Source organism: Callorhinchus milii, unplaced genomic scaffold (assembly GCF_018977255.1).
Source record: "Callorhinchus milii isolate IMCB2004 unplaced genomic scaffold, IMCB_Cmil_1.0 Scaffold4, whole genome shotgun sequence".
Classification (NCBI taxonomy): Eukaryota; Metazoa; Chordata; class Chondrichthyes; order Chimaeriformes; family Callorhinchidae; genus Callorhinchus; species Callorhinchus milii.
This window is the reverse complement of record NW_024704745.1, coordinates 12,114,790-12,129,857: the sequence shown is the minus strand read 5'-3', so window position 1 is coordinate 12,129,857 and position 15,068 is coordinate 12,114,790. Positions and strand designations below refer to the sequence as shown.

Below are 15,068 nucleotides of genomic sequence, written 5' to 3'. Positions count from 1 at the left end.
TTTTGGCCATCTACATTTTTAATTTTTGGTTTGTTTTATTTTGAAAGATTATAAATTGTTTCTGACCGGCTCTGTGTTTGACAGCTTCTGTTATAAAGCTAAGCCTCTGCTCTATTCACCAGGAAAAGCTTATTACTACAGTACATCCAATCATACAGACAATGGCACCAACAGCTGTCTCAGACTGGAAATAACTAACAATATCCCAGTAAATGGTCAGCTGCACACACTCGTTCTGGAGCCTTATTTTGTACAAGCTCCAATAGAAAATACAATGCAAATTTACATTTATACAGAGCCTTTCATATCGATGACCGAAGGCACGGACAAAGAACGTATTGAGAAGGACCTTGAAAAAGGTGAGGGAGGTGGCAAGTAGAGGGTTCTCCGAGATGAAGTTCCAAAGAGTGGAAGCAGATAGACTGATAGTTAATCATTAAGTACAGCTTAAACTTTTTGTGTAATACCTACATTGTGTAATATGTACATTACATTTTTTATACGTCTATTAGAAGCCATTATTTAGCAATCAAATTGTTTTCTAGCTTTTTCTGGCTCTCCAAATATGGACCTGAAGATATCAATGAGATCAACCTTACACATTGCCCAGTTCAGTAATTATAATAACATAATAATCCTTGCATTTGATATAGTACCTTATCACTTCGTTGAGACAGACTCATTTAAAAAGCAGCTCGATGCTGTGATGGGGAGAGACAATGCAGATTCATAGATGGAATCATAGATAGATGTACACGATTGAGCAACCATACACAATATATATGATATATTTCAATAGATTACTAAAAGTAAATTTGCCCATGCTTTATTCATTGTGGTTCCTTCACTACACATGTAATGTCATTGTTGTCTCGTCTCTTTGCCTGGTTCTTCATCAGGGACACCTCCTCCAGTAAAACTGCTCCCAACTGGGACTCATTACTCAAGAATCCTGGGATGCAAAGTACTATTGCGATCAACTACTTTGAATAATGTATTGCACTTGGGGCCATTCTAACCATTCCATTCTTTTTGATATTAGAAGCCATGACAAAAGCAGGCACGGCAAATAAATGGAAGCGAATTGATAGTAAGCGGAAGGCCTATAAAGGAGAAAGTACATTCACATGATGGATGAAGTTTGCCACGCTTCACAATGTAAGTTAATTGTTTCTCGATCTATAAATCTTTCTTCAAGTGCGATTGTTTAAAAAAAAATTACTGGCACATCTTGAATCATCTATCAACTAATTATGGAGCATTACATTAAAAAGCATTTTTTTTTTACGAAGTGTAAGTTTCACATCTGAAGTTTCACTGTTGTTATGCTTGTGCAATACATGAACAAAGGGAATCGATCAGTTTTTAATCCAAATGCTGCTTACCTATCAAGTTCCCCTTGGCACTGTAGGAGCCCCAGTAGGCCGATTCTGTGTTGGGAGTGTGACACTCGTATTGCCCAGCATCTTCAGGTTGTAGGTTTGTGATGTGTAAAAGCACTGAGTCTCTGTCAACTCTCTCAATGTAGATCTCTTTATTTTGCACTCTGTTTCCATACACCGCGTAGGGGAAGGTAGGGTCATTAGTGCTGATGATCTGGATTTGTCTTTCCGGGGCAGAAGGAAGATAGATCGACCACTCGAAGTTCTGCTGTGTTGAGCCTGAGTATCCGCTCACATTACACAGGATGGTTATGTGATAACCTTCGGCTCGGACCAGGGGGCTTTCTTGTACTTGCACAAGTCTTTGAGCAGTACAGACACCTGGAAGAGCAACACATACATGCACAATGTTAGAAAACAGGCATTATCCACACAAGCAACACTTCAATCACAACTGCACCTTTAACAACTGTTAGGGGCAATCTTAATAGACTGTTGGAATCAAAGCTAGAATTGTTTTGCAGGTAGTCAAACTCTTTTCATCTCACTTAACTTAATAAAGGTCTATGGAATGCTGCCAGAATAGGTCATGAATAATGTGAGCAAAGTAACCAGTTACAAAGAGAGCAAGAGAAGCTTGCAATTTTATAGTGTCTTATAATGTTGAAATGTCTTAAAGTGCTCTACAATGTGTAACCATTCAGCAAACGCGGTAACCATTTGCCTCAGCGACGTTCCACAAACAACTGCATTTTCTTGTCAAACAACTTCATAGAATCTTTAATACCCTCCTGAAGAAAAGGCCTTTGGGACTTCAGTTAATGGCTTTTGCAAATACCAACATCTGGCACTGCACTGGAGTGCTGGCTCAGACAATGAGCTGAAGCACGGTAGATGTAGGGCTTGAACTCACAACCTTCTGACACTAACTCAGTGGTAATTAATGCTGAAATATGGTTGAGTTTATGCTGTGAATGCACACTTACTGAGAACTAGGTTGAGCCTGCCCAAACACAGTTCGTATTGGAAGGATCCTTACCCCATAAGAGAGAGAGACTTTTATCCCAGATTTTAGAGATGGATGGTTAGTGATCAACCTTCTGCAGTGCATTGTACAATCTGTTATTAGAAGTCAGTGGGATTGATTAATTGAGCGAGACAGATAGCCTTTTAAACTTCATGTTAATTTAGTGTGTGTGGAAGGGGCAAGGATTATGTTTTATGTTGGTCAGGGTGGAAACGACACATGAATTTATCACAGAATCTGGAGGTTCTCCAGTTGTGTGCTCTGTTGCAAAGGTTTATTTGTATTCTCAAAACGTTAAGATTCAGAGCACCGTTAACGTGTGTGTGATGAATGAATTCATCCCTAGTGTAAATATTTCTTCAATTGGATACTGTTTTTTTCTCTGCAAGTAATCACGTTTAGGATGCCGACATATGTATGACAGCATCACAACTGTCTGACAGTTTCCCCTGCCTCCTCTGCCCATTGGTGTCATCCGCCACCCTGACTGAAATCTTCTAAACAAAGTGGCCTCTCTGACAGCAATTAAATTAGGATTTCATCCATGCAGCAGAATCCATTCTGAGATCTGAGCCGCTGGGTAAAAGGGGAATAGCTCTCCACATCGGGAAGGCACCAAATACCTGGAGCTTCTTCTGTCCGTGGCTATAAATGAAATGCACATTATTGGAAGCTTAGAACTCATTTGAACAGCAATGTAAAAAAATTACATTTAGAAGCAACAGTGATGGATGAAGCGCAAGATTCTCTGCCTCACAGCTGACATTCAAACTCACATTATTTACAGTGAGTGAGTGAGTGAGTGAGTTTCACCGGTACTTGGCTGGGCTGGGAGATGGATGACCTCACACAGTATTTGAGCACTCTGCATTAAAGACATGAAAAATTAACAGGGGGAGGAGAGGCTTCATCCAGCGCACTATTATCTATCTGTTTATAAGGTTTCCTCTTGTCTTGCCATCCCTTGCCTCCTTCAAGGCACAATCAAAACCTTACTTTTCGACCGTACCTTCTTCCCTCCTCCTTCCCCTTGGCCTCAGCACTCTCTGATCCCAACCTGCAGCTCAGGTGTAAACCCCTCATTGCCAGTGCCTTGGGCCATCTTCCTGATGTGAAAGGAGTTATATAAATGCAATTTGCTCTTGTTGTTACTCTTAAGAGGTTACTATTATTTTGTTAACGCAAGTTCCAAGGAACTAACTACTAAAATAAGGTTTTATACTTGTAGTAAATAGTTTATTAAAAATATTAGTTTAAAAAAAGCCCAGAATATGAGGCAGCTCGATGTTCCTTTAATTTTCGCTTCAATAAACTATATAAGTCAATACAACTACTGTACTGTGACCAAAGGGAATTGAGTAGGAATTCTTCCCACTCAGCTCCTATTAACCCTGCAAGCCAAACTCCTGATGGATTGGGAGGTCCTAGCTGGACAAACAGTGGGAAAGCTTGCCAGACAATGCTCTCAATGTGGTTTTTTGCCTGCAAAATATACAGTCAATTCACTTTACAGTATATTCCGTAAAACGCTTTGAAACGTCTCAATGACGTGATAAGGCGCGATAATCAAATGCAAGGATTATAGATTAATTATTTTAGCTGGTTAGACTCCAGCAGTACCCCAACACACTCTGGGGTCTCCAAAACTTGGCTCTTACCAACCTGCACTAATGCTTTCCGGAATTAATTAAGATGGATGTATCCCTCCAGGGTGAGAATGCACATTCCATTCTAATAAACATCTTGTTTCGGATTGGATACTCTTACGCATGGTCATGGTTCCTGCACGTGTCAGACACTCTGCTGACTAAATAAAAAGTGCTGTGGCCAAAGAGAACTGGGTCATCATAACAACGCAATGAAAAGATTCAAGTACTTTTAGTGATCTGTGTAATATAGTCCTTAATATTCAACCCTAAACACAGAAGCAGTTCCTCTCCATCTGAACATGTTTCATTGTGTGGAGTTCCTCAACGGTAGCTACCGCTACTTAAATAATGTCAGAAACGTGTGCGGGATAGAGAGAGAGGAATAGTTATCTTGAATGAGCAGTTGGTTCCTGCATGCACAGGAAGCTCGTCAGTTCACTCCAGAAATGTAGCACAATTTCAGCAACCCCAGTGCAAAGGATAAGTGAATTCACACTCGAAAAGTGTTTAATAGCAACGTCACTCTGTAACACTAAAATAAGTGGGTTGGATGATTCAAGACCTCCCAACCCACCATAGGGGAATGGGCCCAGTGTGATTCACAACTGCATTATTCTTAATGCAGTGTGTGAGTCCCATACTCTTGAAAGCACCTCCTCCAGGTGGTGTTATGAGCAACACTCGTCACAATTTGTACTACCTTAGCCTCCATTCTCACCACATGTTTAACGGCTGTCCAAATCACAATCAATTTGTCATCAAGTCTTTAAGCGCTCTGAGACACAAGAAGCGTCCTATGTAAATGCAAGGTGTCGTCGTCGTGAGCACCGAATATAAACCCACTTAACAACTTACATTTATGTAGTGCCCTTCACTCAGGGTAGTGCCCCAGAGCACTTGACAGTGGTGGAGTCCGACCCTGACCATTCCACTTTATAAAGAACTGCTTCTCAATGCCTGTATTAAAATTGCTTTTCACACCGCTGAACATGCCCTTTCATCCTACTCCCTTGGTGTATCTGAAAGCACTGTTTTGGGTTTACTATTCTATCCGATTATCATTTTATGTAGTTCAGTAATGTCCCCTTTGACCAGTCTCTTTTTGAGGATGAAGAGCCCTGGATTATGCAGTTATTTCTCACAGCTCATTCCTCTTTAACACTGGGGATTAGCCTCGTTGCTCTCCTCTACACACTGCCTCTAGAGCCTGGGCAGCCGCCTTATGTTGCAGTGACCAAAACGCCTCATTAAACAAGAATTAATCAACTTCCCTCTGGAATAGTTTCACACAAGTGACCAGCGACTACACCAGGTGGCATCCTATAATTTCTAAGTGGAAAATGATTTGAAAACCATACATAGGGCAGGAGATGCAAATGATTTATATCAAACATCTCTAAATATAGAATACTTAGCTTTTTGTAAATCCTGTAAATCCTCAACTACTGTACTAATACACTACATCCACGAGTGGTATTTGTGTATATCAGGAAACAGTCACATGGACTCTGTATACAATTGCAAGTCTTGTAAACATTCCCTCCCCAGCCCTGCCAAACTCCCCCAGCCCCCTGTGATAAGGCGCTGTATCAAATTCAGTTATTATTACTCCCTCCTCCTCCTCTTGCCAGTCATTGACTAGGCCTTGCACAGGTGGACACCATTTCTGCGTTAGCCTTGACAGTGTGCACTGCAGGTTATATGACCATGATCATAACTGAGCATCGAAGCTGACCCTGATCCTATCATCCTATGTCACACCTGAGATCACACCTGAAGACCCTCTTTTCAACTGTGTCTATGGACACCTCCTCTTTCTCCCCGGTTCGGTGTCAAGTTCCACCATTAAGTGCTCCGAGACAGTATCCTGCATGAAGGGCACTATATGAATGCAAGTTGTTGTTCCCTGCACAACCTTCAGCAGGGGGCACCGGATGGCAAGGAGTGATGGGTAGCAATCAGTGGTGGGAATCCTGCCTTTCCCCTCCACTAATACAAACAAGTTTGTCGAATAATCCCTCATCTAAAACAATGTATTCCCTTCATGGCTGTTTGTAGGAGATTGCATCGTGCAAAATTGGCTGCTTTGTTCACCTATAAAATACACACTGCCACATCGTATTACAGTATATCCCGTGAAGTGAGGCATTTCAATGACGCGATAAGGCACTATATCAAATGCAGGGATTATTATTACAAGGATTATTAATTCTAACACCCTCAAGTACTGGCCTAGATAATATCAACTAACAGCAGACTAGAATTTGAACCTGTAACCTTACCCGCATCACCTAGTCTCCTACGCCTAGAAACTCTCTGAAAATCCTTCTAGTTATATATTCATAACACAGCAAAATAACCTCTTAAATTCTCTGTAATTCGGCATCTTGATATAGCACCTTATCGCACTTCTCAAAGCGCTTCACAGAATATACTGTAAAGTGAATTGAATGTATATCATGTGGGCGAAATGTGGCAGCCAATTGTGCACAGCAGTGTGTATTGTGAAACAGTCATGGATTGAGTGACCACATTTTTTCATAAAAGGAATAAAACCCTTGCTTTAAACTCCCAGAAAAGCGATCGTCAATCAAATGACAACCAGGTTCCTACTTACTGCTAGGCACAAAGAGAGATGTGGAGCGAACAAACTTGCCCAACGTTTAGCATTGCCGCGACTCGAACCTAGGTCCTTTCGCTTGAGAGGCAAGTGCTCTAACCACTAAACTACAGGAGTCCACATTAGAACGTATTAAACAAGCAAAAATCCATTTTACAAATATAACAGGTTACAAACTGTCTTTTTTACAAATTCCAGACAACATTAAATCTTCCATTGAGCAAATCTTCTGACAGCGATTACAAGCTATTGTATTATTTAAAAACCATGGGGGAAAACAAAATAAATTGCTGTGGTGTACTAGAGCCTGCTTCAGACTGATGAAATAGAAAGGTGTATTAGAATAAGGCAGCTCATTTGCACATTTTATTTTTAATTATACCATCTGCTGAGTTTTGGCACAGACTGAGTAATTAAACTGAAAGACTGGCATCAGACACTGTCGACCTGCACCCTGTACTCCCAAACTGAAACTTGATGCATTGGGTTTGGGGACAGGTTCCAGCATATTTCTGAGCCCCGACATGTGAGCCAAAAACTAATTAAAACCTCTGTTGATGCCCAAGGTGTGTGGAGCTGGGCAGCAAGAGTAGTGATGATATTTCTGGGGGGCTTAATTCAATAACTTTAATCTCAGTTTGAGCAAAGTCCTGTAGACCTCATCCATCAAGTGAGCTTTCTGTATTCCACTGCCCAGAGGTTGGCAATTGAAACAGGAGTTCTGTTAAGAAGAAAACCCACCTGCATTTTTACAGTGCTGAAACACAAGGAAGCTGAAACATCACAAAGCACGTCATAGAAATTATCAAGTGTAGTGACTGTTTAATTGGCAGCAACAACAAAAATTCCACAATCAGCCTTGAGGTGAATGATCAATTGCAATATTGCTCCAAGTTATTAAGAACAATTTTCAGCCTTTAATTCAGTTTTCTGAAATGTTGTTGGAAATCTCATTCCATTTTTGGACTGGAGGAGTTCAATAATATTTTTTCTGCATTTAATGTGGTCACATTTATGAAATACAATATATTTCACCCTAACAACACAAAACTGACGTCCAATTCACATTACTTTAGCTTGGCACAATCATGGAAATCACAACAATAGTTTAGCAATTAGAAAAAATTCTCTTCAGAGATCTGGATGCTTACAAACAAAGATTTGTTTTGGCCAGCCAAGTGTCTGGCACATGTGAAAACCCATCAACATGCTTGAGTGTCCAAACCAAACTGAGTATCATGTATGCATGCCAGCCATGCATGAGAATTTCCCTGGAATGGAATGCAAACTCTGTTGCTCAAGGGATGCACATTGCTTACCTAATTCCAGAGATTATTAGGCACAGAGACAAAGTTTGGGGAACCCAGAGTATGCATTGGGATGCTGCTGGAGTTTAATAGCTAAAACAGCATAGCTTGCTATTGAGAGCAAGTTTCCAGTTGCTTGTACATCTAGAAGATGAATGACAAATTAATCTATGAGGAATGATGGTCAGGACATCAGGAGATGGCTCCCTTCTCTTTTGGAATAGTGTCATGGGATCTTCAAATAAACCTGAAGAGACAGACGGGACTTTGATCCAATGTTTCATCCGAACGACGGATAATGCATGTTGGTAGGTCAATGTAAAGCGAGCTTCACTTTGCAGCAAACAGGACCATGCCTGATTAGAGACTACTGAAGCCATTTGAGAGTTCATAGGGTCCAAACTTTTCATTCTCCTGCACTGCCAGCACTCACAGGGTAAGGGCAAATGTGAAACTAAATGTTTCTTTTCAGAACAGTGGTCCTAATGTGACGGCTGCAGATCACTGAAACATGCTGTGTTTGTGCTGAGTGAAGTGTGTGACTTGGAAGGTTTGTAAAGTGAGCAACTCAAACCTGCGTGAAAGAAAATAAAAGAGGATTACTGATCCGGAGAGAAAAGGACATATTAGACCTTGAGTAGTTGCCCAGGCAATGTAAATTTATTTAAGGCAATTATCTTTCTGTACCTATTTGGCCAACAGGTCAAGTTGACTGTATCAATTCCCAGTCACCTCAGCAACCAGTAGAACCTTATGAGACTTGTCATAAGTTCATTGCTTGTATAATTCATGGACAACCATACCCTGTGTAGATGTTCTCTCGTTTAGCTCAGTGGTTAGAGCACTCACCTCGCAAGCGAGAGACCTAGGTTTGATTCCTGACAGGGTGAACCTTGGGCACGTTTCCTTAGACCACACGCCTGATAATAATTCCTCAAGAAAAAAAGTAATAAAATTGGACACTTCAATCCACGACTGTTTGAAGGACACTGCTGTGCGCAATTGGCTGCCCAGTTCCACCCATAAATATAAAGTCAATTCACTTTACAGTATATTCTGTGAAGCACTTTGAGATGTCCAGAAGGTATGAAAAGCGCTATATCAAATGCAAGGATTATTTATTTTTATTTATAAGCTTTGCTCTGCCTGAAGCAACACTGCTTCACTGTATGGCACTAATCTTTGGAATAAGACACACAGTGTACCAATTAGCATGGAAAATGGGGAAGGTTGAGTGAAGGAGAGATGCAATATGTTATGTGATAATTATCACATCAGACACTCCATTCCCCATGGCTACAGGAGTTAGATGATGAAGAAATAAAACATAATTGTACTGGGGGGAGATAACCTAAAGTCTGCTCCTTCTGATCGCTATTTATTTTTCAGAAATGCATATTGCATACACTTTCACATATTATACTTCAAAAACTAGTCCTGGATGGATGGTGTTGATATTTAGAAAATTCACTATCAATGGCCAGACTTCCTGGGAAGTGCGTGTGTGTGAATCTACTTTGCCTCCTCCAGCATCGACTACAGCTCCGCCGATGTTCTATCAGCTTGTCTGCCAGACATCAGGGTCTGGATGAGTGCAAGCTTCCTGCAGCTGAATGTGGACAAGACAGAAACCATACTCTTTGGCTCCCGTCAGTGTCTTCACTCCTGCGGATCTAAACTCCGCAACCTCCCTGGGCTCTCCCTCAAACTCACCGAATCAATGCACAATCTAGGAGTCCAGTTTGTCCCCCAGTTGTGCTTCCTCCCCCACATTGGTCCCTGACTAGGACCACCTTTGCCCACCTCCATCACATTGCTCAGTTCCAACCATACCTTACCCCAAATGCAGCCGAAACCCTTGTGCATCCGCTCGTCACCTCCTGCCTGGATTATTCAAATGCACTCCTCGCTGGGCTCCCCAGCCCCACTATTCAAAAAATCCAGCTCATTCAGAACTCTGCCGCCCGCATACTTACCCGGACCAAACTCCGTACTCACATCTCACCAGTTCTGGCCAGGCTCCACATCACCGAATGGATCGACTTCAAGATCCTCACACGTGTCTAAATCCATTCACTCCCTTGCACTTCCCTACCTCTCCAACCTCCTCACTCCCCAATCTACCACCCAGTGCCTCCACTTGACTGGCATTGGCCACTTGCTCATCCCTCCCACCCTCCGCTCCACCACTGGAGGTTGCGCTTTCAGCCACTATGCCCCAAAACTGTGGAACACTTTCCCTCAATCCCTCCTCCTTGTTGCCTCTCTACCCTTTTTCAAGTCCCACCTGAAAACCTTCCTTTTTGACTGTGCTTACAGTCACCTCCCCCCCCCCCACCACCGCCCTTGCCACTGATAAGCGTTCTGAGACACTACCCTGCGTGGAGGGTGCTTTATAGGTGCAAGTTATTGTCGGGCGAGGAAAGAACCAGGCTTACACTCTCTGTCCAGCCTCATGATGGATGAGCACATGACGGTTGAGATACCAGAGTTCCTATGAAAGTGCAACCAGTAGGAGTTATTCTGGATAAAGTTTGCCGTGTTTCATAATGCATTCCTAATGTTAATCACACAAACTTACCCCAGTGGAGAAAAACATTTTCTAAAAAATGTGACAAAAATCTTCCAACACTTTGTCCATCATCACCGTAACATGTGCTCATATCTTCCCCCACCCACAAGAATCTATTCTACTAAACAAACCAAAGTTGATGATGGGACCTTCAGAAACACTGCGGGAGTTTGGAAACAGGGCAATTGACTCTGAGTGTGAGGCAAAGGTAGTGGAGCCCTTGGCAAAGATGCACAACACCCGTCTCCAGCCAGGCAAACCAAGAGGAAAAAAAGATTCTTTGCTGTAATCTGCTTCAATCTAATGACAGCAATGTATCTTTCACTTGCAAAGCCTTTGTGAAACACTCAATGCTACTAATTGCCGTGTACTGGGCATGTCACCCAACACTCATTTATCCAGCAATCTCAGTGATTTAGCAGAATGTTCTTTTAATAATCGTTGACTGGCATGTCATCTGCAAGGATAAGAGAAGGATCACAGTTGACATGATGTGACAGTCTGCCAATTTTGGCATATGTCAAATGAGACTATTTTTCATGAAAGTTACTCAGCATTCTCAAGGCTAACTTCAAATTGTCTTGACATTAGGGCAACACATGTTAACCTTTTTCCTCACTACTAATGAGATATCTTGACATAATTCAGTGCAGTTTTAAGGGAGCTTTGTACTGTTGGCGGTGGTGAGGTCTTGCCTGGCTATTCAGGTGGCCATTAAATATCCCATGAAACTATTTTAAAAAATGGGGGTGGAGTGTCTCCCTGTGTCCTGGACAATGTTTCCTCTGGGCAAATTGGACATTCACTTCACGGCTGTTTGTTGGACAATTGCAGTGAGTAAATTGACTGAGACTAAACTGACAGAACTTTTGATGACGCAATAATATGACAATGTTAATTACCACATGGGATGTCCCATTTTCATCCCATGGGAGCAAACTTAAGACCAAAATGAACTTGAAATGTATCATAATGCGGAAGAAAGTGAGGACAGGGAATGAACAGGTCACTCAATAGGAAGTTGAAAATCATAAATGTGAAACCTACCAGTCATCTGGTGCTTTGTGATCCTCACAGCCCCATCCCAGTGAAAGATGCCATATTAAAAATTATATGGTATATAGGCACAGACATTAAATTGGGATCCCAATTAGAGAGGGATATGGCTTAAAATAGCTTTCTCACAAACCTGCTCAGGGTCTTTCAGATACAGCTGTTCAGAGCACTGAGGGAAAATAACATGATAAAAATGAGCAAGTGCCTATGAGGAAATGAGAAAGCAATTATGCAAGCGTGATACGTGACAGTGATGGGTTACTGCATCAATACTGCACAATTCTATCGGATTTGTATTTTGAGCACATTTTGCATTGTATTTTCATCAAAATTTCCCATTAAGAGTTCTTTTTCTCCCCACAGCCACCGTAAGTTGGAATGGTGCACTTTCTTCCATTCAGTCGCTGTCAGTTGAGAGGCAGGGTAAAAGATTTAAGAGATTTCTTCCTCCCAATTAATAGCTGAAGCAGTGTCAATATATAGGGCATCACCCACAACTTGATATCACCCTCTCTCCCTCAGGCGTTTCACTGTAGTCCATGTTTGACAACACTTCAGTTCTTTTCAAATGAAACCAAAATGTACATGCATACAAGAGCTCCCTCCCTATTTGCCGATACATTTTCCCATGCACCTAAAGAAAATGCACATTCTACTAAATTGTCCCATATTCCTTTAATGTTCTATGGAAAGACATGTATGCATGAACCAATAGGCTAAAGATTTGGTGTTTTAGTGTTAATTAACAGATCATGGTAAAGTTTGCTATCTTAACCCTTTTTGCGTTATCCTTCAGAAAATAAAAACTGAAAGATAGAATGGCCCAACATGTGCCACTGCACAGAAATACATTGCCATTCGTGAAGCTAAGAGCGAGATTGATAGTGAAACATGTAACAGAGTACCATGTCTTTACTACAACTTCGGAATGTTACTACACGGGACCCTGAATGCAGCACAGATCTCACTGGGACTTGTGTTCTCTGAATCATCAGGATATTTGTTTACATGATGAAAATAAAAACTCAGGGAGTGACGACAATGAGCCTAACCAGGGACCTGAGCTAATAAAATCAGTGCACTGAATGTCAGTCTCCAGCATTCCCAGGTCAGGATCCCTGTCAGTTAAATGCAGCACTATCACTGGGGTTCCTAATTCTCTGTTGCTGCACAAAATAGTACTGTTTCCGAGGGTCCTTTCTGGAAATATCTTAAAATTCTAAATGGTGGGAGAGAGGGTGGGAAGCTGGGAATCTTAACTAACGTTGGCCACCAACTCAAGTGAGCTTTTCAATCAGCGCTTAGAAGTCGGATTCCCATTCTAAGTGGGAATGAAGAGTTAACTAGTGTAAGAGAACACACTCGTCACCAAAAGCCTACATACTGTATTGCATTCCAAAGCTTAAATGGGCAGTGAGGGCACTTTTTCTATTTCACACACCAGAGACCGTTTGGCACTATTTTCTTCCTCCACCAAGGTTGCTCTCTGTCTTAAAGGGAACAGAACAGATACAGAGCAGAGATGCTTACAATCAGGTTCTGCTCCAGCACTTCAGTTAAATACTAATAATAATCCTTTCATTTGATACAGTACATTATCATGTTGTTGAGACATCTCAAAGCACCTCACGGGATATGTTGTAAAGTGGATTGACTGTATTTTGTGGGCGAACCACTCGTGTTGCAACTAGAGGCCAACTAGAAACCCAGCATTAGTGGCAAACAAGTGGTTTGACGCACTGTGCCACCCAGTCACTTGCGTTGAGTGTTATTGATTTCGAGCACCTTTATTCACTCTTTTCCAATGGGTTAGGAAGTAATAGAATGGTCTCCGTGTCAAAGGTAAAGAAAACATCATGTCATGAATTGTCGTTTCACTCATCTGACATGCTTGGGTGTTCATTTACCTTTGACCTGCTTAGAGCATTCTTAATGCCCTGTTGTGTTGCACTTCATAAATAAACAGGATCTGATCATCGTCCTGGGACCGAAGCAGCTGTAGCTGTCAACAGGAGCAGTGACAAACACGTCAGTCCACTATATGGTGGCCACTCAAAGCAGAGAGCTTCCTTTGGGAAAGGCCTGCCAAGCAGTATTGGACCTTTAACATCCTGCCACTGACTAAGGGGAAGAGTTCAACTCCAGTTGACTTGGCTTTATGAAGTGCAAGCATTTCAGATAAGAAGATAAAATGGCCTTTTATCATTGCTTTGAACAGCTGCCTGACAGCTGCCATTTAACACTGTCTGTGCACATCTCAGACTGTACTATGGTATACAGTTAAGTAGAGCAGCCAACATTTGATTGTTAAAACTTATACTTAGGCCTTCTCATTAGAGACATGAGGGGAAAGAAAGGAGTTGCACTGCTCGCAGCCTCTCGGCCCCCCATCCTTTGGAACTCCATCCGACATTCCCGTCGCCTCGCTCCTTCAAGGCATGTGTCAAGACCTTCCTCTTTCGACCACCCTCCTATCATTGTTGTTACTATGGCAAGTTGAATTCCAGGAGTTTTACAGTTTCAATCTCCTTTCAACGATCTAACTCTCAACAGAACTGATTGATTCATCAGAAAAACAACCCAACAAATCATCACACGCTCCAATTACTGTGAGTAAGCGAGTCATTAAGTGGGTAGTAAAGTACAGATTAATTTTAACAGAATCCAAACATATCAGAGGGATTAAATAACACGCAATTAACCTTCAAATGATTGCATTTATTTCAGTTTTAAATTTAGCTCCAAATGGACCCAATATTTGTTCAGAGCTTATTTTGAGGCCTGAAATTCCACCTCGTCTCATCTTTTCTCTTGAAATGTAACATCATGCAGAAGTGTGGAAAATTCTTTAATTCAGTCTTAATTTAAAAGTTGATTTTCTGCAGATCTTAAAACAAAACATCTTCCATACCAAGACTGAAATTAGAGATTTATTTCACAATCTTGGCAAAATAATCTTACTATTTAATTGTGGCATTTGGGGGCTTCAGATTTGCCAGCTAAGTTCAGCTTCAGCTCCTACTTTTCTATTCAGCTTCATTGAATCACTGTATTGGGTTCTGGTTTTTAACCAGCCCTGAGGTAGGTGCTCATTCTCATTCTGAAGAAATAAATGCTGAACATTCCTTTTAATATTGCAGTGTTCATGCAAAATTTTCTCAGTGTCTTTACAAAACAATTCCACTGTTTGTCAAAAGCTCGAATCTCAAACAAAGCCCTGCTCAAAAGCCATTCTTAGGAACACTGCAGCATTCAGTACAGTACCACACAATAGTGATGACTTGTGCGTCTGCTCCTGTTGCTCTCTGGACAATTGTCTCCTGATCGCAATTGCGGGCAGGAGGGCTGATCAGTCACTTCCCGCCTTGTCACCTTCTCCATATAGTAGAAGTGTTGCCTCTTACGTTACACCCTTGTCTTCTTTAGTTAAGAAAGGAAAAGGAAAAATAAAGTGC

General features: G+C 41.6%; 1 protein-coding gene across 1 annotated transcript in view; it reads right to left on the bottom strand.

Moving 5' to 3' along the window:
* Positions 1-15,068, bottom strand: part of LOC103180166 (immunoglobulin superfamily member 3) — an 85,957-nt gene that overhangs the window by 47,632 nt on the left and 23,257 nt on the right. The window contains exon 2 of the mRNA XM_007895857.2: positions 1,386-1,763. Coding sequence (XP_007894048.2) covers positions 1,386-1,763 — 378 coding nt within the window. The remainder of the gene's footprint in view (positions 1-1,385; positions 1,764-15,068) is intronic.